Source organism: Agelaius phoeniceus, chromosome 2, assembly GCF_051311805.1.
Source record: "Agelaius phoeniceus isolate bAgePho1 chromosome 2, bAgePho1.hap1, whole genome shotgun sequence".
NCBI lineage: Eukaryota > Metazoa > Chordata > Aves > Passeriformes > Icteridae > Agelaius > Agelaius phoeniceus.
Genome location: NC_135266.1, coordinates 73,972,685 through 73,999,805, shown reverse-complemented (window position 1 = coordinate 73,999,805; position 27,121 = coordinate 73,972,685). Strand labels below are relative to the sequence as shown.

General features: G+C 40.1%; 2 protein-coding genes across 2 annotated transcripts in view; one reads left to right on the top strand and one right to left on the bottom strand.

Moving 5' to 3' along the window:
- The window catches only part of RNF17 (ring finger protein 17), a 40,900-nt gene extending 32,021 nt beyond the window's left edge, over positions 1-8,879 (top strand). Inside the window, exons 30-37 of the mRNA XM_077174701.1 lie at positions 800-880; positions 1,512-1,634; positions 3,975-4,079; positions 4,650-4,800; positions 5,726-5,861; positions 7,186-7,375; positions 7,698-7,799; positions 8,701-8,879. Of these exons, the coding sequence (XP_077030816.1) occupies positions 800-880; positions 1,512-1,634; positions 3,975-4,079; positions 4,650-4,800; positions 5,726-5,861; positions 7,186-7,375; positions 7,698-7,796 (885 nt within the window). The 3' untranslated portion in view covers positions 7,797-7,799; positions 8,701-8,879. The remainder of the gene's footprint in view (positions 1-799; positions 881-1,511; positions 1,635-3,974; positions 4,080-4,649; positions 4,801-5,725; positions 5,862-7,185; positions 7,376-7,697; positions 7,800-8,700) is intronic.
- A 1,267-nt stretch (positions 8,880-10,146) lies between these two features.
- Positions 10,147-26,764, bottom strand: CPAP (centrosome assembly and centriole elongation protein). The gene is made up of 17 exons (XM_077173914.1): positions 26,695-26,764; positions 24,743-25,253; positions 23,576-23,699; positions 22,547-22,780; positions 21,690-21,837; positions 20,452-20,557; positions 18,538-20,158; positions 17,473-17,605; positions 16,073-16,238; positions 14,786-15,025; positions 14,066-14,165; positions 12,791-12,888; positions 12,011-12,109; positions 11,774-11,914; positions 11,582-11,666; positions 11,368-11,488; positions 10,147-10,482 (listed from the first exon to the last, which is right to left on the bottom strand). The coding sequence occupies exons 2-17, from the start codon at positions 25,118-25,120 to the stop codon at positions 10,290-10,292; spliced, it is 3,987 nt and encodes a 1,328-aa protein (XP_077030029.1). The 5' UTR covers positions 25,121-25,253; positions 26,695-26,764; the 3' UTR covers positions 10,147-10,289.
- Positions 26,765-27,121: the final 357 nt, after the last annotated feature.

Sequence of the window (27,121 nt, the reverse complement as noted above, 5' to 3'; positions counted from 1 at the left end):
GGGCTGCTTGTCCTGGAGAAGAGAAGGCTCCAGGGAGATATTCAGCACCTTCCAGTACCTAAAGGGGGCTACAGGAGAACTGGGGAGAGACTTCTTACAAGCTCATGGAGTGATAGGACCAGGGGGAATATCTTCAAATTGACAGAGGGCAGGTTTAGATTTGGTACTAGGAAGAAAGTCTTCACTACAAGGATAGTGAGACATGGGAACAGGCTGCCTAGGGATGTTGTTGATGCCCCATCCCTAAAGTGTTCAAGGCCAGGTTGGAGGGGGCTTGGAGCAACCCGGTCTAGTGGAAGGTGCCCCTGCCCACAGCAGAGGGTTCAAATTCAATCCTTAAGTTTCTTTCCAACCCAAACCAGTCTATGATTCTGTGAAAGACAGGCTTGTAAGCGTACAGGTTGGACAGCAAACAGATGCAGGAGACAATAAAAGTATTTAAGTTTTGTTGAGTGTTATCTTAGATTCTGTAAGTATTTGGATTATGCTTCAGACAATTTTGCACACATACATTATTGCATACATAGTATTGGTTAGATTTGGCAAGCAGCATCTCTTTCTAAGCCATTTCAAGATCTGAAAATTGTGGGTTGCATTGTCACTTGAATTATAATGCATCAAATAGTAGATAATATTTAAATGATTGTAGGCAAATCAAACTAATGTATCTTCTAGTCAGATTTCTTTTTTAATGGTAGTTGTGTATTTCCATCTACCCTAAGAATTGGAAGAATATTACTTGTTAGAATATTACTTGTTAGCATCTTAATGTGTTGGTTTCCTGCTTTTCTCCAAATAGATTGGAAATTTTTGGCAGCAGGAGGCAGTAGAATACCTTCAAGAACTTCTCAAAAATGAAGAGGTTGAAATTCATGTTAAGGTAGCCTAATTTATTCATAGATGTGGAATGAAATGAAGTTTTGTTGTCTTTTTCCTTTTAACTAGCATTAAGAATTGTACATGAGGAAGTATTGCGGTAAATGCATTTCTTAGACAAAAGAAAAACCACAACTAAACTTACTTCTCCTGTGACTTTATTATAGTTTTCAGGCCTTAAATATGTCCATTAGAGTTAGTGCTGGTTTTTCACCCTGCTCATGTTGAGTTGTCATTTTGACAAGTAACCTACCTATTGGCAGCATAAATTGTTCTAAATTCTATTCTAAGTGGTAAAATTCTAACATAATTTATTAACATTATAAGGAAGCACATCATCTGTATTGTCTGAAAACAAGTCATTTCAGGCAGCTTAATGATAAATTGTGAAGGGGGAAGGGTTTGAGTGAGCAAACATGGGATAGTATTTCAGTGTTAGGATGAGCAATTGGTGCTTCCATATCAGAAAGAGAGATACTCCCATTTGTGTTACTACGGTTGTTAATAGGCATCTTGGTCTTGTGGCTTTGAGTGTGTTATGCTTATCAACATGAGAGGTTTGAATTTCTTGGTCACTGTTTCTAAAACTTTAGCCAGTATTACTGTTCCAGTCCTGTTTTGTCCTGTGTAAATAGGAGCTACCAGATAACCCATGGGGCAAGCTGTCCATCAGCCTGTATTTTGGGGGGATGTCACTTTCATCCTTCATGGCATACCAGAGGTACTGTGTTGCTGAAGATTGCCAGGACATACAAAAGGTGGTGAGACTTGTGTGTGTGTTTGTCCTCCTTTTGCTGTTCTACCTTTGGAAAGATTATTCAGTTGCTTGTTGTGATCTAGGAGGATTTGTTACTTTTTAAAATATTTCTGTGTGGTTTTCTGCTGTAAGCAGCAGTAGGACTGAGCACATAGGTCTGCAGCACAACATGGGGAGCTACAATGTGCTGATAAGACTCTGTGGAATAAAAAATTGCCAAGAGTTTGTTCATGGACTCTGTAATGAAAAGAGATTTTTGCACTTCTGTTTAAAGTCCAGCTAGCATTCCTCTAGAACACTATGAATAGGGTAATACTTTTAGCACTTGAAGGGATTAGTTATTCATAGAAATATATCCAAGGATGGAGTAAATTAAATCAAGTATTTCATCATAAAGCCAGTGATTTATAGGGGAGTTACCTAGGTTCTTTATTCCAAGAGTCTGGGACATCTCCCCTAAAGATCATCAGGTAAGATTGAAGTTTCCACCTAACTTCCTTTTCTTAACACAAAAAACCCGTGCATAAATAATTTCTCCATATTTGTTTTCATTTTTTTGTTCCTTGAAATCTGAGGATCAGGTTTATTTAAATTGCTAAGATTTTGTTATTGCATTTTTCTCTTAATTCTGTTTAAGTCTGCCAATGTACTTTTCATTCCAATTAACATCTTTGCTTCAGAAAATAATTTTCCAGTACAGAGTCTGCTGCTGTCACTGCTGGTGCTAAGCTCGAGTTGTCTGCCACTGGGCTCATGATGCAGTTAGGAAAATCCCTCAGTGTATATTAGAGCTGAGTAACCATGGAAAACCTCATTGTAAATCAATCTCTTGTTGCATTTTCATAAAGTCAGCACGACACACAGCTTCAGCAAATTAAATATGGATCTGGAAATGAGATTGGTACCTTTAACACAAAAATTAAATTTGGAAAACAAAAATAAAGCTGTGTAAGAAGGTTGCAGGCAAAAAGCATTCAGAAAGCCTGAAGTGCTTTCCTCAAGGAATAATAGCATTAAGCAGATCCATTCCAGGAATGAGTGACTCAGAACAATTTGTAAGAAAACAGACATCAGAAGTGTTCAGTTGTAAACCAGAAAAGAAGCAAGGTATCCAGAACTGGAGCTGAATCTCAGGAACAGCAAAAGTGGGAAGCAAACAGCTCTGAACACATTCAAACATAATCAGCTCTGGTTTTAGCTGTAGAGAGAGACTCGGCAGCCATGCTCACAAGACAACTGAAGTGCATTCATTTTATATAGGGTGTAACCATTATCTATTATTTTATTCTATAGCTTTGTGACTTTATTTCACAGCTTCAAATCTGTGATGTGGGGTGAGTTAAGCTAATAAGGACTTCATTCTGTGTTGTGAGCCTTGCAGCTGCTAACAGTGGCTTATGCAGGGCTCAGTGCACCATTGCTGCAGTGTCTGTCTTAGTTTGCCTTGCACTGCACTGATGAGCTTAGGAGCTGGTGTTTGTTACCACATGACAGTCCTAGCTTAGGCATTAGCCTGAGATTCCTGGTGGGGCAGTAGGATGTTGGAGAATGCATCAGAATCTCCAGGTGTGCTGAGCTTTACAGCAGTGATTCTTACTCCAGGTGTGTGTGTCCAAGTGTAGTCAGGTGGCTCCTGACTCACACTGCTCCTGATAGTTTTGCAGAAATCTGCCATTCAGTTTGTGTATCTGTGATATAGTTAGACATCCTTTCTTTACCTTCAGGAGTATGTACTTTGAATGGAAAAAAAATCTTTTTTTCCTAGCTAAATTTGAGGAACATAATGATTTTTTGTACTGCATCCTCTGTCGGATCCTGCAAGGGAAACAAAGGGTCATAATTCATTGTTTCATTTTCCAGTTACATATGTTGCTTCTACTTTTCTCTTGGGGCATTAAGGAAAAGTGTTCCTCAAGTAAATGTGTAAAAATGTATTTTGGAGAAATTGTACATTTTGTAACACATCATGTTTTAAGTACAAGAGATAATATGAGCTCTTTTCATGACCTATGTTCTAGCTGAGCTGTGTGCCATATATCCTTCTAAAAATATAATTTAATGCTCCAGGGTTTATTTTGTGGTGAACCAAATGCAGTAATGGCATGTAGAATTCAAACTGTAAAATACATGGTTTTAAAAGAAGATACACTGGACAATGCCATGCTGCTGAGAAAAATCTTTATCTCCTACATTGCAATGTTGTTTTTTTTTCATCAAGGACACACTGCTTACTGTTATTATACACCTTTTTAGGTAACTCCTTTGTACCAGAAGTCATACCTTAGTTAGTTTCTGTTTTGTTATTCAGTATGATGCTCAGCTGAAGTCTGTCTTGGTCTAGGGGGTATTTGAAGGAGACCTTTCGCCTTCGTACCTGCTGCAACCACTGCCTGTTCCAGGAGAAACCTTTCCTGTCACAGTTACCCACCTGGTGTCCCCCAAGGAGGTCAGTGTGTCTGGTCAACATCTCACATGCTGCACTCCCACTGAGCAGCTGAAAAGGAGAGCACAGGTGGCAATCTCGTAGCATTAGAGGCTGCAAAATGGTCCTGAGCTGTTGGTGCAGGGGGTTGTGTGGGGCAGCTCTCTGGATGAACACTTAGTTGAAATAACCTCATAGGTGGGGGCAGCGAAACACTACTCGTTTCTCTAGAAAAATTAATTTAAAGAATTACACTACTGCAGTCTGGTAGTTAGCTTTTTTTAATAAGAAAATAGGTTGTTGGAATTTAATGTGGCAGAACAATAGTGAATTTTATGTAAGCCCACACAGTTTCCTGGAGTTCTGCCCAATCTCCCAGGCAAAATGCAGAATGTCATGTGAATTGATCAAATAAAAGATTCCTATGTGGACTTTGAATGTTGAATGATGAAATAGAGAAGAAAGGGGAGCAAGGAGATGCTGAACCTTTCAAAGATGGGATCTGGATTAAAAGTAAACTTAATAATGGTTGGAATTCCTCATTTCTAAATTAACTGCAAAAAATAGTAACATCAGAGCCTTTTCTTTAAATAGGTTTATATTTGTCTTGATTCTTCTGAGAACCTTACAGAGCGCTCTGCCACAGAGAGATCTGCCAGCTGTGACTCAGAGAGCCTTAGGAAAGCCCTGAAGTGGTGCAATAAAATTGTAAAGACACTTCCTCATCTAACAAACTTCAAAAAAGGTACGCTCTGATTATTTTCCCTGTTGTTTTGTGTGGATATTTAGAAAGCCTGAGTTTCCTTTTGTAGTTCTATGTATCTTTAAATAAAAGTTTTGGAGAGTAAGGAGTAAGATCACACTATAATTACATTATACACTGTAATATGTTTTTACTCTTCACTAAATTGAGGCTTTTATGTCATTCTCCTCCACTGGAAAATGATGGACAGAACTCAGACTCCTAGTGCCTGTTAGAGTTCTGAATGGACTTTAGGTCCTGTTTGGCAGTAATAAAACTTCACTCTAAAGGTACCTGTCACTGAACTGTGACAATTTTATTAAATATTCAAAAGACAAAAGTTATGTACAGAAAATCATGTTATAAATGTTGAGAAGTGTGTGAGCCCTAAGGATCACCACTTTAATGTCCACAGCTGTTGGGCCTACATTAACACAAGTATGGCTGTGTAAAACCTGGTGAAGAAAGCAGTTCTCACTCATACTTGATTCTGCCAACTCATAAAAGTCTGGGTGAGGTTTTAGGCATGATCTGCCTCCTGTCTTCCAGACATGTCTATTCACCTGGAGATCAGTCTATTTACTGAGTGGATTGTGCAGATGAGTCCAAGTTGAAAAGCTAGAACGTTAAACTGTTTGGATCACTATCTTTTAACCAAGATATTTGCTGTTATTTCTCACCATTGCCATGTGAGGTAGAGAAACTTGACTTAAATTGCATAGTACTGCTTGGATTGGAATTCAGGTAGAATTGGAGGATGCATGGAACAAAATTGTAGTAGTTTTCGTGTAGTATCTACAGTAGTAGATAAGGAAGAGGAGACTTAATCTTGGTCACAAAGTAAAGTGGGTTTTCAGGGTCAGTTTGTACTGCGCTGAGTACTGTGGGGTGTTGTGTGATGGTTTTGGTTTTTTTCTTTCTTTTATAGAACTGCCTTGCCTTGCAGAGTATGTGGATGGTTTATGGTATAGAGCAAAACTCCTCTCTATTACACAGCTTGTGCCTGTTCAGATTCTGGTTCAGTTTGTTGACTATGGTACTTACTTAGTTGCCCCAACCAGCAGGTAAATAAGAAATAACTGCATGTAAAATGTCTGTGTGTATGTATGTATGCATGTATACACTTAAATCATAAAATATGTACTTATAAATAAATATATGTGTGTTACATTTATTATAATTTTTTCTAGAACTACATATATATATTTTTACCATCATTTACTATTGGATTTTAGTTAGAGAGAAGGTGTTTTGGCTGGTTAAATAATTTCTGTCTGTGGGGTGTGGGGTTTGTGCACCTGCTTCTCTGTTCCAGGTTGTTTTGAGAAGCCCATTATTATAATACCAGATTTCTCCATTATCTCCACTTACTTAACCTGTGAGTGGGCTCAGTTTAATCTGCTTCTGCACCTGAGAACCTTACTCAAAACAAGGGCTGAGCCCTCCAGGTGTACAAACAAATCCCAATCCTGTGTGACTGTTTTCTACACAGAAGACAGCTGGGGATTAAACTGAGGGATAAAGGAGTATCTGAGTGGGACACACCCTGCTCTGCCTGTGTGGAACATGGATGTTCAAATCCCTGTTCTGTGCAGTTCTGAGATGCTCTGGACTGTTCCTGTGCTGACACAGATATGTCTCACACATCCCAGGCTTTGAGGGTTCCATAAGCCTGTCTGAATTCCTCATACATATACATTTACATGTATGTGGATAGTACATAGCACCACAGTGCATATATAGAACCTGTATATATAGTACATATACACATACACACATAGGTACTGCTTAATCACAATGACTTGCTTTCAAGCTTCTTGTGGAATGTACACATCCTTGCTGAAGATGATGCAGAAATGGGGATTTGAACAGATTCTGTGCTTTGCAAGTCTGTTAAGGTCTTGGGAGACAGTCTCTTCTGTTTCAGAGCTGCATTTCTCTGCTTCCCCTTTCCCTTGCTTCTTTAGAAAGATAAAGAATGGGGAGATGACAATGTAAACCCAGGTACCTATTTCCAGTAGTGTGTCTCGAGCACATTCAGGTGTGAAGCATTTGGACCACGAAGGTTTGTGGAGCTGCACTGTGATATTCACACTTGGATTCCTGTGCTGCAATCTGTGTTTGGGGCTCTTGGGACTCTTCCCCGAGCAGGGTTCTGGGGAGGGGTCTCTGATGCTGCGCTGCTTTCTGACAGCTCCTGTGCCAAGTCCTTCAGAGGGCCTGAGGCATTGTTGGGTCTGATGTTGGCATGTTTCTGTAGAGCAGGGACTCCAGTCCTGGTTCCTACACCATAAAAGTGCTGTGTGAGCCACTCAGCCAGCCTGGTGTCCTTCCTGGCTGGTGGATTGCTGTGGGCAAACGCTTCTCATTTTGCCATGTTGCTTTCAGATTGCGTCACATACCTTGTCACCTGCTGAAGTACCCAGTGCAGGCAGTGCGAGTTCTGCTGGCTGGATTTAGACCTGCTTCAGATGACAAAAACGTGGAAAGAATTCCTTATTCCCCAGAATGGAGCCTGAAAGCATTGTGGACCATGGTGGACTGTGTTGAAGGAAAGCGTCTCTCTGCTTCCATACTTGTAAGAAATGCCTTTTTTTTTTTCCCTTGGTTCTTGCTGAGACTAAAATTCTTACTAGCAGTCTAATTTCTAAGGCTTTGCTTTACTGTGAATCCTCGTAGTTTAAAATTGAAAACCATTTACCATGAAGGAAAGCCAAGAGAAAATGGTGTGATGTTCTTCATTCTGCAATCACAAAGTTTCTGAGCATTCCTGTTATTTTAAAACCAGAGGTATTCTTATTATATTCACAGTTCCATTTAGACAGTGAGTGTAGCAAGTAAAATCTTTCAGTATCAGCTTGAGGTTTAAATCTGTAAATGTCAACACTGTAATCTTTCAGACTGTTTCACCAGAGGTTACCATTTCTTTGTATGGAGATGACAAAAATCTGGTTCATCTGAAGCTGATAGAAATGGGTCTTGCAGAGTTGGATCAGTGACACGTAAGTACAGTGACCATGAACTACAAATTCATACCACTGGGGAGGGATGGTTGCAGAAGTTCTAAGAAAAGTATAAACTGCCAGTAATGTGGACAACTAAAGTTTATTTGAGAAAAAATCCCTTCTCTCCACATATTCTATTAGTAAAATATTTAACATAAACCAAAAAGTTGTTAAAAAATTTCTTTACATACCATTACTGAAACCCACAATTAAGGCACTGAAACAAAGAACCCTGGGGTGGTATAACATAAAGAGCTTCTGCTGCCAGTAACTGAGAAAGGCACTTTGCAGATGTGGCAGTGTACTCTGCCCAAACAATCAAAACTGATCTTTATTTTCTGCTTTTAATCTGTGTCAGGTGCTGGTGGTTCTCAGTGGTTGCTCAGGCAAGCATCCATGCTAACATGCTGGTGTCCACATGTCTACACAAACATGCAATATTTTTAATGAAGAGCTTTATACTATACTATGTGTTTAAAGCTCTTCATTAGGGTTATGTGTTATCCATGGGAATATGTGTTATTGATGGGGAATACCAGAGACTTGGATTTTCAGATTTCTTGGCCAACCTTGTTACATCATTTTTCATTCCCATTTATTTATTCCCATTTCCTTCCCACTTGTTAAGCACTTTTCTAGCAAATGTGAAGGTGATGTTCCTAACACCTTCTAATATTGGAATAGCAAAACTTTGTATCCACATTCAATTTTTTCTGGCCTTGGAGCCTTAAGTATTGTTCTGTGATACCCTTCTCATAGGAGTAGATGGAACTGATGCATAGGGGTGAAGAATTGGATCAAAAGCTGATGCTGGGACACTTTTTCTAGTATCTTGTTCAAAGACTTGGAGGGAAGATGAAGTTTTATTATTGTGACATAACTGTTGTTTGTGTTTCAGGTTTATGTGGTGACAGACATTTCCACCCAGCACGAGATAGGGAGCAAACAGCTGGGGCTGCATTACTGTCTTTGTTCTGGAACACGTTTGCATTGTTGCTGGTTTCTGTTTTCACTTTCAGGTGTTGTTACATCTCTTCTACTTCAGAGTTTTGGAATAAATAGTTTGGTCAGCATGCACCTGAAAGCTTGTTTTCCTTTACTGCTGTAGTATGTGAGGTTTCTCTGGGTGTCTCTTCATTGTACTAAATCCTTTACGTGTAAAGCTCAGCCCCTCCCAGTCTCTCCAAGGAGAGCTTTGTCTAGATTATCAAGGGAAACACTTGTGATGATGACTCCATAGCCTCTCCAGGCAGGCAGTTCCAGGGCTCAGTCACTCTCCCAGGAAAGCAGCCTCTTGCTGGTCAGAGGGAGCCTGCTGTGCTTCAGTTTGTGCTTATGCACACAGACAGAGCCTTGCACACATCTCTTCCTTCAAGCTCCTGTGAAAGCAAGGGTCCAAAGCTGACCTCTCTGCCCAGGCACAATGGGACAGACAGTGGAAGGATCCTGTCACACTTCCAGTACATATTCTGGTACTAACCAGCCACATCCTAGGTGTTGCAAATACCCCAGAGAGCTCATGCTTATTTTCAAAACGTTTTCATTTAAAGAAGACCAAAACCCCACTGTTTATCACCCATCTTGAAAGAGACTCAGCCCTGAATTATGTAACAGCTGCTGTTTAAACAGTTTGACCCAAAAGTCCAGGATCTGTCTCTGCACCCAGCCAGGGAACTTCTGGGTGTGAGTGAGCACAGTTCTCATTGCCACCCTGTGAGTAATAAAGGGCATAGACAGAGTAAGGACAGAGCTTTCACTGAGGAGAAAGGGGAGGGGGGCAGAGGAGACAAGGAGAAGAAAGTATCTTCTCCCATGTGAGAGAAGGAAACAAATTTTTCAACATGCACAGGAAGGGAGACTTAAAGCAGCCAGCCCAGCAGCAACCTTTTGATGGTAGGTACTGCAGAATTTTACAAAGACAAGTCAGCTTAAAAATACCTGCTAGGTGGGAAAACTGGATGAGATGACTTTTGTTAATTTTCTGGTGTTTCTGAGTAGCTTGGAGAATGAACCTGTCCCCCAGCCTCACCTGTGTTAGCCCTGTGAGTATAGAAGGGCAGTTTCAGTAGAACAGACACTGCATTTTGCTAATGTTGTTGCCTCCTAACTCCAAGATGAAGAAAATAAGATGAAGGAATAGTCCAAGACTGCCATTCCTTTGGTCTTTCAAGTCAAGCAGTAAGTAAACTGATGTCCAAAATAAGGTATGGTCTGCAGTTGTTTGAATGTTCACTGACAGCTGATGTAAAAAACACCTTTTTAATGCCATATGGCTGAATACCAAATCAATAAACTGTTTCTTAAACATAGAAATGGGAAAAAAGAATTAGCCAAAGTGCTGATGTAGTAGCACCCACTGAAAAATAAATTTATTTAGAGAAAATTATAAATAATATATACACAACAAGCTTTAAGCTTTTTCACTTGTTTACAGAAATGTACATTATTTTTGCTGATGTGCTAACACTTCAGCAGTTTTGACATGGTCTACAACTTGGTGTCCATGATAATATTACCATCCTTGTCCTTTATTCTGACTCTCCCAGAGACATACTTGGTTTCCTGCTGTCCATTCATGTACACAGTCTTGACAGTCCCATCTGGATACTCCCGTCTCTTAAACTGTGGCGTGTGCAGTTCTCGCTGGCCATTATTGAACTCTATCGTTTTGGTTCCATCTCTGCATTAAAGGGGAAAGAAAACCCCAAGGATTATGCATTGGTGTAAGCTTAGTCTCAGAACCAGCATTGGATATGTCAGCCTAAATGAAGGAAAACAGTATTTGTGGAAAAATCTGTTAAGTATCTCAGCTGGTTCATACTCAGAAACCTGTTTCTGCAAAACTGATATTACTTCTTTATACTTGAGAACCTCCACTGCACTTTATCTGCATCAAATCCATCACTGCTGAAGTCCAAGGGAAGTTTAAAACTTGTCAGTTATCTGCTGTCTGTCACACCTGCTTCCCACACTAGCCAGGTTCCTAGATATTTTTTCCTAGAATTATGTACAAATACAGAATTGTTGTCATCTTATTACAGGGGTTCCATACTGTTGTCTCCTTATCTCAAAAGTTTCATAACTTCTTGGTGTTTCTCATGGGCAGCTCCTCAGAGCACTGACTTTCTTCTTCACAAAGAAGCCAACTGCCTCCAGTTCCCTTCTCAACCAGCCACCCCATTCTTTTATAGCATCTTCTCATTGGTTACAGCTGTGGCCTGTTAAAGTCAGGCCTGTTCCTAATCTTTGATAATTGGCCCAGCTGCAACTCCTTAGGGGTAAGATTACTTTCTACACTATCTTTATTTTCTTATATTCTATCCCCCTACAGAGAAGTCTCTTAGGTTAGGGTATGAGATAATACACTGTCTTTATGCCTCTTCCATGCTATCAACAAACAAACCCCCAAAACTCGAGCAGTAACTGTGTGTTCACAGTATAGTCCATTGAAATGCAAGCCTGCAGGAGATGCAGAAACACCTGTCACCATATAGTGCTCCTGTCACTGAGCCCCAGGTGCTCCATCCCCTGCCCAGCCCAGGGAACCCCAGAAGGAAAAGCTCACCGCTGCACACGAACAACAGTGCCATCAGGAAAGATACTTTCTTCTTGGCCATCTGTAAATAGACTCTTAATTGTCTGATCAGGGAAGGTTATTTCCTTCTTGCCATCAGGATAATGCTTCTCTGAAACGTATTTTGAGACAATATGCTTATTACATAAATACATACCTACATCTGGGCAATAATTCTGACAGTTGGGTTGGACGATTTCTTTACCTATTTGTCCATTTGAAAACTGCAAGACCTCTAAGCCATCAGTGTATGTAGTGTGAGTAGTCTTAGCATCAGCGTAATAATAAATCTGCAGACAACAGTTGAGATTCAGTGTAACTAATGAGAAGTTTTAAATGAGGGTACACATGCAGATAACTATGCAGTTATTGAAAAATGCAGATCTAGGATACCTACCACTGTTTGATCAGGCATAATCTGTTTCACATCCCCATTGAAGAAGGTTATAGTTATGGTCTTCCCATCAGAGCCCACTTTCTTGCATGTTCCATTTGGGAAAAATATAAGGTGACAGCCATTTTTCAAAACCTTCTCAACCTAATGAAAACACAAGTGAGTCAGTATTGAGCCCTCACACTCATCTTTCCCAACAGCTGTCTTCCAGAATTTCCAAGTGCCGAGCTCTCATTTTACCTTTCCATCAGGATAAGCAGTTTCTCTCTGTATCTCTTCACTGCCTGTAAATGCAGGAGCAGATGGTGGTGACACATAAGCTTCATTAGGAGAGGTGTCCTGAGATGACAAGCAAAAACTCAAATCAAGCTTTGTCTTTATATACTTTTTTCCTAGTCTGACAGATATTTTAGGAAACAAGGAGCATCACAGACAGAAGATGAGTATGGGGAGGCATAAACACAATCTGGGGTTTAAGCAACTCCAAATGTAATTCAGGTGCTACAATAGATGGAGGGTGAGCAATCACTGGATATCTGTGGCCAGTTGTAGTCTGGACTGAAGTGGAATTCAGTGATGTGCTGTAACATGGAGCTCAATTTCCTTAAGAAATCCACATCATGGTATGAAACGATCAAGTTCTCTAAAGCCTAAGGGTAACCTACAGCAAATAATGTAAGAAATAATTAAACTATTTAAAAGATCCTTGCACATGTTGCCCCACATGGGGCATATGAACATTCATCCTTCTTTAGCCCTCCAAAAGGTAAAAAATTCAAAAGAGCAGGAGATTATTACTTTGTATTTTTCCTGAGCCAAAGAATAATGCAACTACTAGACAAAGGTAAAACACTCCTCATTGACTGGTACATAGCCATTTTCTGTTACGACAATAAAGGCTGAAGAACACAAAAAGATGAGTTAACAGCCTCATCAGTCACCCTCCAGGTACTCATTAACTTTTCCATTTCAGGCTTTTTCTTCCCTGCTTTGAAAATCAAATCAACACGCAGGACTTACTACCATAAAAGTCTGAGAAGAATCTTCCAGTGCAGTCATTGCCTCAGAGGTGTTTCTCTCATTACCAGGTCCTGATGCAGGTGTTCTAGGAAGTTTTCCTACTGAAACACATGTAATAGTTATAGTGGAGAGAAATTAAAGTGTGGTTTAAGAGTTACAATTATATAGGAGGTCAAGCTGTACAGGACACCCACATTTCTTAACTGCAGTGGAAACTGAAAGAAGGGTATTTACTAAAAGGATAAGCACATGCCCAGAAAAGAATCAATCACTGACAATGTTTTGTGTGTCAGTGAGAAGCTAGAATTGAAGAATCATTACAAGGGACATTTAATGCACTTTCTGTCCTATTTCATCTCTGTAGATTTACAAAGGATTTGCCCCTCCTACAAATTTAGACAACACTGTAAGTGATGCCTTATAATGAACAAAGGAAGATGAATATCAGCTTTTAACAGGAACTGATCAGCATATTTTTTCCATGTCTCTCCAATCAAACTACCAAAATAAAACTACCTTCAATTCTGGAACATACTCCTGTAACAGATAACATGATGGTTGGATGAGCTGTCAGAGGTGTCAAAAAAGTACCCTGCAGTTACTTTCCATATGTGATTATCCCTTAGGAAGGCAGACACTAACTAACTGTGAACAAGGAACACCTGCCACAGCATTGCCCATATGATTACAGATCTGCTGATGGAAGGTTCTGAAGAGACACAGCAGTTCTGATGTTATCAACACACTCAACTAGACATTAGGAAGAAATTTTTCACTGTCAGGGCAGTGGGGCACTGAAACAGGCAGCCCAGAGAAGCTGAGGTTGCTCCTTTCCTGGAATGGTCCAAGGACAGGCTGGATGGGGCCCTGAGCACCTCTGGTCTAGTGGAAGGTGTCCCTGCCTGTGGCAAGGGGTTGGAAATGGATGACCTTGGAGGTCCCTTCCAACCCAAACCATTCAGTGACTCTGATCTAACAAACACCTGCAGCTTGGAGAACACCAGTGATGAATGTCATTTTTGATTACAGAAAGCAGCTTCTGCAGTGCTGCAGACCATCATGTATAACCAGAAGCATTTTTCACTCCAGAACTGGAGTGAAATGACAGCTTTCTCCAGAATCCCACCCTGTGAGGTATTTATCCATATGCTCAAGCCCATGACAGCTCCCACTCTTATCTCCTTTTGAGGTGGTAATGCACTCCACAAAGCAAAACTTCACATTCATTTTATTTTTAAGACTTAACAGAATTTCTGCATAGACAAATATTTTTACCTTTTGCTTGTGAGTAACTTTTGCCGTTTATCTTGCTGCACTTTTGTACTGGAAGAAGCGGAGATGCACTTTGACTTTTTAGGCCTCTATTTGGTAGACACTAAAAGAAAAAAAGTAGTTGTGGTTTATGTGACATGTAATCATAACTGTTCATACAGAGTCAATAAAATTTATAGACCATCTGACATTAAATTTACTGGAAGCTTTCTTCACAAACTATACAGTTTTGAGACTTGATCAGCAGAAGGGCTTGTGTGATGTAGCCCAAGCTGCACTTTGGAACTCTTCCTCCATCAGCTCCTTTGCTATCAACAACTCCAAAATGTTCATTTGATGCATGCAATCCAGAATAATAGTTATAGTTTCAAAACTTAATATAACTGCTTTAGACAATTGTGAACTGCTTGGTTTGCCTGGTTGATCCCAAAGGGGCAGAGGTTCACAGCTTAGACTTCATCAATTACTTTTCTTTCATACCTGCATCATTTTTTATTTCCAAGTTGAGTTCCTCAACAAAAGGGATACTGCATATTGTGAGCATTGACATTTGCAGAGAATATGGTATTAACAAAATTCTGTGTCTGTCACCACTAGCATAGTCCCCACAGAAGTAAATTAAAAGAAAACAGCTAAGTTGTAGCTATTAGAGTCCAATTATGTAACAGAAAACCCACCAGTACTCACACAAATATATTTAAAGCATCAAGATTAATAACTTACAGATTCTGCTCTATTTGGACTCATCCCAGGATTTTCTACTTTTTTCTTGCTTCTAGCAGCTTCTACTTTCTTCCAGGCTTCTAGACGAAACTTCTCCATAATTTTGATTTCCTCTTTTAGCTCAAAATTCTCATTTACTAAAGCTTCTATTTGATCTTTAAGGCGTCGATAGGTAGTCGACCATTTTGCCTCTTTTCGTTTTAGATCTTCCTGTAACTCTGCAATCTGCTGTTTTAAAGCCTTAGAAAAATGCATGTTTTCATTTTTAATATAATAAAATATATTTTCGTTTCTAATAGAAATACAAACACAAGGAAAAAAGGCATAAGTGGCAAAAAAGTCAAATCAGCTTAATAGTGCAGAGGTGAAAGGTAAGGAAGAGTTTTCTTTCCTGAAAGAGTGTAAACTACCAACTTTATAAGCTCTACTCCAATCACAGGAATTGTTTTTCCTGCTTTTTGGCATTTTTTACACTTCCTAGATTGGCCAGTACAAAAACACCTGAGACAGAAACACAAAATCCTTAATGCTACCCTTGGAGGGCCCTTCAAAAATCTTGGCACAGAAAATAGGAAGGACACAAACACACAAAAATACATGCAAATCTGCCTAGTTTAGCAAATGTCAATTCAGTTTTCTGAAGGGAAATTTGTAGGGAAGGAAGATGGAACTCCCTGTGTGATATGGCTTGTTTGTGCATCTCATATACCATACATCCTGACAATGAAGGAAGAAACAGATCTTGTTCCTTACATCACTGATACCTAAAGACCAATAAGTGATAATAAAATGTAATTTTGAAAATTGTAGAAGATTACTACATAGACTGTACAAGAGTTATAGAGAGAATTAAACCCTTCTGGAGTTCTAGTTGGCACTTTGATCGACTACCATAAATAAAAACTTACAACTTAATATTTTAACGTCAGTAATTTTGTTTCAAAGTTGAAGGTCATTCTATCAGTTACTAGCAGTTTTTAGCATGGAAATGTGACAAAAAGATTTACTCATGAGGAGTTTTTGCCTTAAAACCATCAAACAGCATTGTAAAGACTAGTTCCCTTCCTCAATTAGAATAATTTAGATTGGAAAAAAAAAACTTTAAAATCATGGAGTCCAACTGTTAATCCAGCACTGCCAAATTCACCTTACTAACCGACATCTGCTAGCAGTTCCCATCTTGAAATCACCTATAATCTTTGAACTAAGTTAGAATTTAATTCTTGACTGCCTTTAAGTGAACTTACATGTTCCTATGTGGACTAGAATAATAATATATTTTTATACCTGAATTTCATCCCGTTCCTTTTTATCTGGAATTGCTCTAGCTTCTGTGGTGTATTTTTCAAAAACTTTACGCTCCTTTTGCAGTTTTTTAATTTCCTTTTTTTTATATTCTTCTAATTCAGCCAGTTCTTGGGCTTTCTTCTGTTCAAAGTCTGCAATTTCTTTCCTGTAATTATGAAACAAAGTTGTTGTTTTAGCCCAAATCTCCTTTATATCTGGATTTTAAGAAAGAAAGTGAAGACTCAGTGTCTTGTGGTAACAGATTGCAGTTCAGCATCTATTACCCTGAGGAAGACTTACTTATAAACTGTATTAGTTATTTAAGGGTAGGAATTGTCACACAGCAGGTGTTTGAAGTCCAATAATATCTATTTTTATATCTTCTAGTCACAAATATTATCCTGAATTTAGAAAAGCTTTGGCCAAAATCTTGCCACATTCTTCAAAACATTAGAACACCATCCCCCAAAAACATCAGAGAAAAGAATCTGCTAATAGGAGGTCAAAAATTAAATGTTAGCCAAAGACACAATATTCCCGAACAAAACAAAAGTGGCTGTGGTAGGAACAGATGTGCTCCATTTACGTCATCAGAGGTAATTATTCTGTTCTATATGCCACTTAAAAATGCCCCTGTTCAAATTAAAAGATTCTCAGTGTGTACACACCAATATGAAACCCAAAGCAAAAGCATTAAGACCAGTTCTGCAGGGCTAATTCAGGATTGTATTATCCTTTAGAACAAAAGTATACATTCTCCAAAATATAGCCTTTAGGGACATCATTTTAACTGAGCAGGGATTCTTAACACTATTAAATTGCGTGTAATAATTACAGTTTAACATACACATAGAGCAGCAACTTGTGTATAGGCCAATCTCTGCTGTAACTGAAGCACCTGAATTGTTTACTGTGGAGAGCTTTGTGGACAGTTGGCTAGCTGAGAAAGGTCACGTAGACATGATACCGCTAGTTAAGATAGACGGAGGCAGGTCTAGGAGTCAGCAATCAGTGTCCAATCACTGATGTGACCTTGCTGCAACATCAGGATGGGGGAGAGGATCTTTTGCCAGAAATATGATGATGGTTTCAGCAGAATAACCACAAGAATGTAGAAGTAATAACAAAATAGCTGTAAGAATATAGAAGCAGGTGTGGTTGCCCGATGAGTAATTAACCAATAATGAGCTCAGCTTTGCAGTATGTATAAGCTTCATTAACACCAATATAAATATGTGTGAACTATCAATAAACTTTGAGACTTGCTGATCACTCGTATCGAGTGCCGCGTTTCTTCCGCTGATTGGACAGTTTACCTGTGCTGCCGGTCACTGGACTTTGGAAGAGTCTGCAACACACTGTGAAAGTGAATGCACCAAAATATTTTGAGTAAAAGTTACCTGATATTTGCCAGGGCGTGCTCTCTTTCTTCACGGAGTTTACTCAGAGTCGTGTTCTCAGCTCGGAATCTCTCAATTTCCTTCTCCAACTCAGCCAGTCTCTCTCTCAATAGCTGGGATGGAACAGTGTTGCCTGTCAAAGCACAGTCACATGCACATTATCCAAATGGCACTCCTAAGACTGAAGTGAACAATTATCACACACCAGCTTAAAAATTGTTAAAAAAAAACAAAAACAAAAACAAGTAAATACTATTTTTAGAGACCTAGTAAATACCATTTAGAGATAGCAGTAATTTTGCAAAAAAATTTCTACTAGCCAAATAACGCAGATCTTTGAAAACACGGCATTATTTACAAATATGGAGTAGATCCATTACTTCTCTAGTACTTTAAGTACTGAATGTACCTTTCATCTTGGTAGAACTAAAGCTATATTTGGAACTGGAATTTGAAGGGCTTCACATCAAGCCAGAGAAATAAAACGAAGGTATAAGGGTGTAATGAGTGTATAGGCACATGTGTAGGTACATACCACATATATGTGCCAGGTACATACACACAGCATGATGGTATAGGGTATATTAAACAGGAAAGTTTATGGTTTTAAGTTTTTTCAAGTTTTAGTCACTACAAAGTCTGTTCACACCCATCTGTTCACACCCATTACCCTACTGTGGTATAAATCCACTGTGGTGGAAAGGAAGGTACCACTTCATTTTCAGCTTGCCCTTGCTATTTTCCTTCATTCAGAAACAGTGATCAAGCAGCTTCCCATCAAGTAACTTCAATGAGCTGAAGCCTCCAGAGGGAAGGAGAAAAAAAGAAACCCACCAATTAAATAAATAAATTTTTCAAAAGAAGTTTTCACCAATCAGAGTCATTCTGCAAGCTGTGTAATTCTTGTATCTAGCATCAGACATGCAGCCAGAGATGCAGGGGGAGGGTTCTCACAGCAGAAGTCTGTACTTAAACCCTCTGGTGTAACTTCAGTTTGGAGCTCAAGCACTAGTAGGGAACACTTGTACAACACACCTTCCTCACCACCTGTTGCTGTTCCCTCACCTGCCAGCTCTGGCTCCACATTTGATTTGGTTTCACGCTCTGCATGGCAGCCTGCCTTTGGCTTCGGCTTCAGTGAAGGAAACAGTTTCATCATCAGGTTTGATACTGGAGGTCCATTTGAATCACTGTCCACTGCAAACTCTTTGGACATTTCATCTCCTTTCTTGGAGGCAACTTTCCTCTTTATTGCTTTGTCTGGGACAGTTGTACCATTCTTAAAGGAAAAGTCCATCTGCAAAGGTGTTTTAGTATATTTTTCAGGTAAATCAATGCTAACATAATTTTCATCAAGATCACTCCATGTTCTTTCATCATCAAACTCAAATTTATTCCTACTTATACACAACATGCTTCTGTGATCATCTGTAGCTTTTCTAATCTTTTGCTTTGACAGGGCACCACAATCTTTGTCCGACAACCCAAGGTCAGCATCTCCATTTTTGCTCTCTTTGCTGATGTCTTTAACAGAACTTCCACAATCAAAAAATTCTGGATCACTTTCTTCGTGGTTCATGAGGGCTGTCTTAGCATCTTTGTTGTCATGCTTCAATGTGGCCCCAAATTCACTCTCAGAATCTGTAGCAGTATCACTGTTGCCCTCACTCTTATCTCCATTTACAATCCAGTGATTACTTTTTAAAGCAGGAGCTGCTTTCATGGAAGAAGCTGAAAATACTACACCATCTGTTTTACTCAATAGATCCTTCATTCTAAAATCTGTTCCTGAATTTGAGGCTGTATGCATAACTGGGCTATCATTTGTATTTTCCTGTGCCACACAGTCTGCACTTTTATTTCTCTCATCTGTGAGTTCCACAGCCAGCACCTTGACTTGCTGCTGCTTTGCCTTGATAGGAGTAGAAGACATCCTACGGCCTTTCAAAGTTTGCTGGTCTCGTTCCAAGATCCTTTGCACAAATGAGGAATTACTTGAGAAAGATATTTCATCTGCAGCTTGTTCTAGAAACAAAAATTCATCTAATTCTAGATTCTCTTTCTCTTTTTCTTTTTCCCAGTTCTCCAGTTTATTCTGAAATGAAAGTTCAAAAGACAGTTCTGAATCTTTTACAGGGTGACCTATGGGACATTTAGAATTAGAAAAGGCACTGGTCAGTTCTTGAGACAACTGAGACTTTTCAGCACCAGGTAAATTGGTTTTGATTTTGCCAGTGTTAGACTTAGCAAATTCTGCTCTGTTCTCTGTTCCTATTTTTTTGTTAATTTCTGATGGGTAAGAATCTCTCATCTGTCCATCATGATTTTTTCCTGATTGCATTCTTGTTTCTAATGGCAAGATATTTTCTCCATTGTGATTCCTGAGTACCACTGTCTTCTGAATAGGACAATGTTTTACTTTACGGGGGTGGCTGTATTTTTTACACGGTACAAAAGGATTTTCAGAAACCAGTTCTTTGCCAGGAAGTGCAGTTTTCTTCTGTATTTGTAATCTGTCCACTTTAATAGCATTTCTATCATCTAAAGCCCTTTGTTGAAGTTTTGAGGTGTTTTCTCCAAGTTTTGTCATTTTAGACTTGGCATTAGTCAATCTTGTTAAACCTTCCCCTCTTTTCAGGAAGGGTCTTTTGATCACTGGTTTTTGAACAGCTGATCCATTTGCCTCCTGAAATTGAGTAGAGAAAAGCAAACAATAAAATGTTAAAAAGCTTCTTACACAGTTTGAAGATTTCTTCAAATAAATCCCAGATATCAGTAGAAATTTACATGGTACATTTTTACTGGATTTCTGAAGACTTCAGCAAGTGAAGTATTGGGGGCTTATTATTTTTCAGAATGTGAATGCTGCATTCAGTGTTAGCTTCCCCTGCTAGCATCTTCCTTGTACACCTTTAAAGCACCTATCACATCTTGGCACAATATATAAAAAAGAATGAAGGTTTTTAAATAATCAATAACCTGTAACTTCTGGGTTTGCTCCAGGCGCTGTTCTTCTAGTTGTATCTGTTCTTCCAAGAATTCTTCAAAAGTTTGTTTCTTCCCATGTATTGCAGCTTTAATAGGTCTAGAGTAAGTACAAAAACAACTCTTACAATTCTGTATAAAATAACTATGTTTAACACCACTGGTAGTCAAAGACCTATGGTGTAATTGCATAAAAGATGAGAAATTCTGAGGTGCTTTAGGCATTAAGATAATTTCAGAAATGCATTTTAACACTACATGTTTATCCAATCCCTGCAATAGTTAATATACATATCTAAAAGTCACTGTGTGCAGGTTTTGTTGCTTTTTCTTTCACTGCTTTTCTTAGTGATCCTTTCTTTTGGACAAATCACCAAACTTCCACTCATAATTTAGCCACACTGCCAATTCCTACAGTATCACCTTTCCGCTCAGGAATGCTACTGAGATAATGTTCCCTGTCTCCCTCTCCTCCTTCACAGGAGTGCTGGGTCTGGCTGGCATGGAGTGAGCTTTTTTCATAGCTAACAGCACTGATAACATAATATTTTAGCTATTGCTGAACCCTGCTTGTATAGCATCAGGGCCTTCTTTGCTTTTTCATGCTGCTGCCCACCCCAGGAAGCAGGCTGGGGGTGGGCAAGACCTACCCCAGGGGAGACACAGCCACATTTCACAGAATCACATAATCAGTGAATGGTTTGGGTCGGAAAGGACTTTAAAGATCACCTTGTTCCAACCTCCCAACCCTGTCACAGTGGGCAGGGACACCTTCCACTAGACCAGGTTGCTCAGAGCCCTGTCCAGCCTGGTCTTGGACATTTCAAACAATCATAACTCCCCATAATAAACTAAAAAGTCACAGCCCCACCCTCCTCCCTCACATTACTACTCTCAGACATAACAGTGGATAGGAGGTTGTAATAAATCAAAGTGGGAACAGCAATCATAACTGCTTATATACCCAGCTATACTGAAAGGTGCTTCTATGCTGTCATTACCCCAGGCTGCACACACACCTCTTCATCCAACACACAACATTTCATCTTTTACAGCACAAGCAATTCCAAGCAAGAGCCTCTCTTACCATAGGTCTCCACAGTACCTAGGAAAATCAAATCCTTTGTTAAGAAATTGCACAAATTCAGAGCACCAGACTCTTTCCTTCAGGACTCAGAATTCAACCAAACTTGTGTAATTTGATAAAAAATGCATAATCATAGTTGAATTACCTTTCCTCTGCATTAGTCAACAACTGTTCACCTCCACGGGAATTTTCAGAGACATCTGCACTTCCCACACCTAATATGTGATCAATGTGATTATCTTCACTCTCCATTAATAATTCCATCTTTTTTTCTGGACACCACAGGTTTTTTCCTGTGAAAGCAACAGAGTTGTTGGGTATTTTTTCATCCCAACAACAAATCAGTTTTCAGCACATACTTTAAACAGCATTCAGGTCAGGTGAAAACCAGAAGGGAGCTTCATTGCCATGTGATCTGAATTGCTACATAAAACAGTTCTAAGATTTCCCCAAATTAATTCTTATTTGAATTTGCACGTTCTTTTTAATGGAATAAGCAATTATGCATTAAAAATTTTCCACAGACCTTAAATAATCCATTCTGATTGTTCATCTGCTTCACTATTGTTAATGTATGGCTTAAAAATATAACTGAGCAAATGTTGATGTCTGCTATACTGATAAGCTCTCTTATCAAGGTTCTTGTTTCCCATACATATATATATATTTCCATATACATATATATGCATAAATTGAGAAGAATTTGATTTTTGGCTCATGCTGCTTTTAACCAAACTCAAATGGACAACAACAGGAACATTCTGAGGTCTGTAAGCCATCAGTAAACAAACCAACATACCAAGTAAACCAACTAAAATTATAAAACCTTCAAAATAAGTAGCAGAAAATTATTCTCAGTAATTTTCAGACAAGGTGCTTTTTTCAGACAAGGGAGAAAAAAGCACCACACATCAAGTTATGTTTCTATAAATGACTAAGCAGTAATGTATTTGTCTTCTTTGTTTTTCAAACCATTTGGCCTTTTCAGAGGCACACACAGACCTTGCTTTTCACAGGCAGACACTTCTGAAAGATTGTTCTTCAAAGATGAGGTGCATTCTCTGTTGTTCAGCTTTTGTAAAGAATTGTTGTCTTGTGTATGGGAAGAAACATCCAGAGCACGAGCTCTGTCTTCAAAGATATTCTGGTATCCAGATGATGGCAACTGAGGTGGAGGTGCTAAGCCTGTGGAATGTCCAGGTCTCAGCTTTTGACTTTCAGCCATCACAGTAAAACCTTGAAAGGAGAAGGAACAAAATGGCTGTGTCATTCTATTTGTATCACAAAATTACTGCTCCACAGGAGAAAAGGCACTGAAGGGCAGGATTGATCACCCAGCCTCCACCCTTATGTCACTGACCAAGAATAAGTGATTGGGCAATCCTGATTTTCTTCTCCTAAAATAAGCCCTAATTTAATCTTCTCAGGTAGGCAGAGTGAAAGGAAGACAATCATTTAAGTCAGATTGGACTGACACTGCCAAGAGCAGAAAGTACCCCTCCTCAGCTCTAAAAGCTTTCCCCAGCCAAGAGATGTCCCCTCTCCTTGCACCCAGCAAACAAGACTGGAAAACTGATAAAGGTTACAAGTCTCTGTTTTTAAATACAGATCAGCTCTCTATCCTGGTTTAGTTCATCACCTCAATGTGATATGTGTGAGCCCCAACAAGGAGGGACCACTTCATTTGGCTACACGGAAAGCCTAAAGCAACCAAAAGTACTGTGAGAAGCAGCTAATGAGAAAGGAAAGTAATTGTTTTACACTTCAATACATGTACTTTGGAGCAAAGGCTCCCATCATAGCACATATTGATCAAGCCACAATTACAGCTGGCATTTTATAAAAATAGGACAATATTCCTTCTTCAGTAGCACTCAACTTTCAGGCACTGAAGCAATGCAGCATTTATCTTTGACTAATGAAGTAATCTTAAAATGAGGAACCCAGAAGACACTTTCAGATTTTAACTGGAAAATGAGATTAGATTTTTCAGTTTATACGAAGTACATCATGTACATCAGTACAACTTACCAAGAGCTGCTGGCTGGCCAGATACCATGCTAAGTAGCTTCTGCTGCTCTTCCATTAACCTTTGAAGTTGTTCCATCTGTTGTTTCTTTAACTGTTCCTGTTTCTGCTGTTGCAATTCCTTCAGCTTTTCAAATAAATAAATAAATAAGTGTATTAGAGGCTAGGTTTATTTAGAATTTACCAAGAAATATTTTGTTATAGATTGTCAATAACTTTCTAAGGACACTTAATAATTTCTCTTAAGGAGCAATAAATCAGCTAATATTTATTTAGCCACTAATTGATATTACTGACAATATTTAAAAAGTGGGTAAGTATTCCCCTGTCATGTAAAATACAGGAGAAAACTTTTATAGCACCTGGTAATTAATGGAATTCTACTCTGGAAACACACACACTCTCCCTCTCTCCACTCCAGTGAACAGATATAGGGATTTATACTGATGTAGCTGCTGGCATAGTGGACAAGGACTTCTTAGTCCTTAACTGCAGGATTTACTAAAGTTCTGCTGAAGACTTGCAGCCAACACAATCTGTATCCAGTATTTGGGAAGAGCTTTAGGGAACAAATAGCAATTTACAGTGGATTGACTGACACACTTGCATTAGGAAAAAAAAAAGTAAGTAACATAACAGCATTACAATTCCAGGCCTTTTTTTATCCTGATGTCTTGGATACTTTATCACATTCAACACTAACTTATCCCCTCATCTAAACAGAGCCAGGTATGTCACACCTACTTTGAGAACTAACAAAAGATGTTGCTATAGATACAGGAACATTCAACTCCACTGTGTTGTCAATACCTGTGGTCAAGCACTATCACTGTAATGACCAGCACCCCATTTCCACAGCCTCAAGGGAAGAAACTTCAACTAGAACTGCGTGCACCTTTCCAGGAAAAATGATTTTTAAGAACAATTTCATTTTAAACTGGAACTTGTGCCACCTGGAAACAACAGCAGTTACACTCCCAGTAAATGCACACCATGAGGAAGACATCAACTTTCATGTGAGCACAACTGAAACTCAGGATTTGCTCTTTAAGCTTGCTGTGGCCTATTCATTGCAAGGGATTTGCTTACTTGCAGGCATAACAAATCATATGCAGGAACAAAATAAATCTTACTGTAAGCATGTCAAAGAATTCTAGGTATATTTATTACCTGTTCAAGCTTTTGTAAGAGTGGATCACTGTGACTGGATTTCTTCTGACCATCCACTTCACCGTGGACTAAGTCTGGTTTAGAGCTTTCCATGTTTCCAGCTGCTGCTGGAAAAGGTGCTCCAGTGGTACACTGCTGAAGTGCCTGAGAGCTGGCAGACTCTTCACACAGGGAGTCATCACTTACAGAACAGCTGTCTGAAAGATGCAGTACTTCTTCAGGTAAAGCTGTGATGTTTTCAGGTCCAGGTAACAAATTTTCTTTCTTAAAGTTCAAACCAGTAAAACTAGGACCTAATAAGACTCCAGCACGGGTGCTACTGAGCATCCAATATGCATTGAAGTTTTGCTCACTACTCAGATTTTCAACAGTTGGCATCTTGCAAACTGTATTCCAATTTCTCTGCAGATCAGCATTAACACAATAATATCACGGTCTGTAGATTTAAGACAATATAACTTTCAAAGTTCCAGGCAGCTGGTATGGACAGTTATCTATCTACTTCTAGCACCTAGAAATTAAGCAGATAAACAAAATCAGAAATTTACAATAACAGATTCCCAGTAAAAGAATACAAGCAACTCTGTTATAACCAACCTACTGCATTTACAAAAATAACTCATAGGCAATAGAAACAATTTGGATAATAAGTAACAAACACTTTTGGTGCAGAAAATCAACAAAATCCAACTCTTAATTGTATGATTTGAGTGCAGCCAACATCATCTCAAATACCATAAAGTTGTACATAATATTTTCTTCAGTAGTACTGGGAGAGATTCAGAATTTTTTTTAAACACTTGCAACAAAAGAAGTGATTTGATGAGCTGAGAGATCTCCACCACATGACCTCCACATTAATGCAAAGTTTCAGATATGTCCATCTAAATACAAACACTTTACTGCACATATTTCAATACAACACTTATCATTTTCATATCTTCCTTAGTTTCTCAAGGAAACGCTGCAGCTGCGCTGCCTGTTATCCTCCTTCTCCCAAAAAGCTTCTTTACAATCCATCCAGAGGAAATTTTAAATACAGCAACAAATCCTACAAGTGCCATAAAACATGAATAAATTCATGCAGGAAGGAGGCCCGGAGGGATTTCCTCACTTAAGAAGAAAAAGACAGAACTGCTGTCGGTGACAGTGTGGCAGCAGGAGCAGGGCTGCTCAGCCGTGCTCCTCAAGGTAATCCCAGGGCAAATGATTCTCTGCCCGTGTATGTGGAGTGTCAGGGGAATACAGAGAGAAGGGGCCATGGCACCAAGGACACACAACCACAGCAGCCCAGGTTCATGAGTCCTGCTAATCAGGAAATAACTTCTTAAAGCTTCCTCATTCCCAAGAGTTCAGCCCAAGCCAGCTCTCACTTCATTTTCCCGCAGTCAAAATGAGTTTCAACAAGAGTTTGAAACGGCGACTAGGAGAAACATTATACAAATGTTTCATATAGAAACGACTGCCGTGTGTTTCCCAGCGAGGTGCAGATTCCCGCAGTGGCAAATTGAAGTCTGCAAGGTTCACGGGCTGTTTTCCCCGTCCCCTTTGGGAGACCCTCTGGAGACCGCCTGCCAGCCTAAACCTCCCCATGAAATTTACGGCAGCAGCATTCTCGAGCCAGCCGGAGCAGCCAGCACGGATCAGGCTGATTCGTCCCGCGAAGAGCAGGAGGGACAAAGGGATCCCCACTTAGGTCGACAGCGGGGAGATGAGCACAGCCCCGCTCCTCAGCCGAGCCGAGGTGTCGGGCCCGGCGCCCTCCCTCACCGACACCGTCCTCACAGAGCACGCCCCAAGCGCACCCCCAGCCCCGAAGCACCCACTCCACGACAGCTCCGACCCGCGCCCCCTCGCATACAGCGAGGCAGCTGCCCCGGCCCCACTCCTCAGGCCGCCGCCACCACCGCGCCCAGCTCCGACTGCCACAGCCTTCTCCTTCTATTACAAACCTGCCGCCATCGCACAGCCTCCCGGCGCCACAGGCGGGCACTGCCCCGCCGCCGTGCATGCTGGGAGCTGTAGTTCCGAGCGCCGCAGGGCCGCCTCGCAGCTGGCCTGGGAACGCGGCAGATTGGGACTACCGCTCCCAAGAGCCTCCGCGGTGGGAAGGCGGTTGATGGGCGTCCACAGTGGCGGCCGTGCCCCGGTTGGTGCCGGGGCTGTCCGGGCGGGAAGCGGCGGCGGGAGCCGCTCCGGAGTTGGGGCTGTCCCGGCTCCCGAATGCGCCCCACAGCTCGGGGTGGCTCCCGGGTGCTCCCGCTGGTTCCCCTTTGCGGAGGACTCTTGGAGCAGCGTCGCTCTGCTGCTGGGGCGAGGCTGCGGACGTCAGTGTGCTTTAGCTGCGGCTACTCACAGCCTTTTAAGCTTTAAACAGCG

Bases quoted from the DNA above. Each gene is read 5' to 3' on its own strand.
- CPAP (XM_077173914.1), bottom strand. From the start codon at position 25,120: ATGCCAACTGTTGAAAATCTGAGTAGTGAGCAAAACTTCAATGCATAT. The intron at 11,915-12,010 runs GTAAAATGAGAG...TGTTTTCATTAG, and splicing joins CTGCTTATCCTGATGGAAAG to GTTGAGAAGGTTTTGAAAAA. The intron at 11,489-11,581 runs GTAAAGAAATCG...AATACGTTTCAG, and splicing joins GTTTTCAAATGGACAAATAG to AGAAGCATTATCCTGATGGC.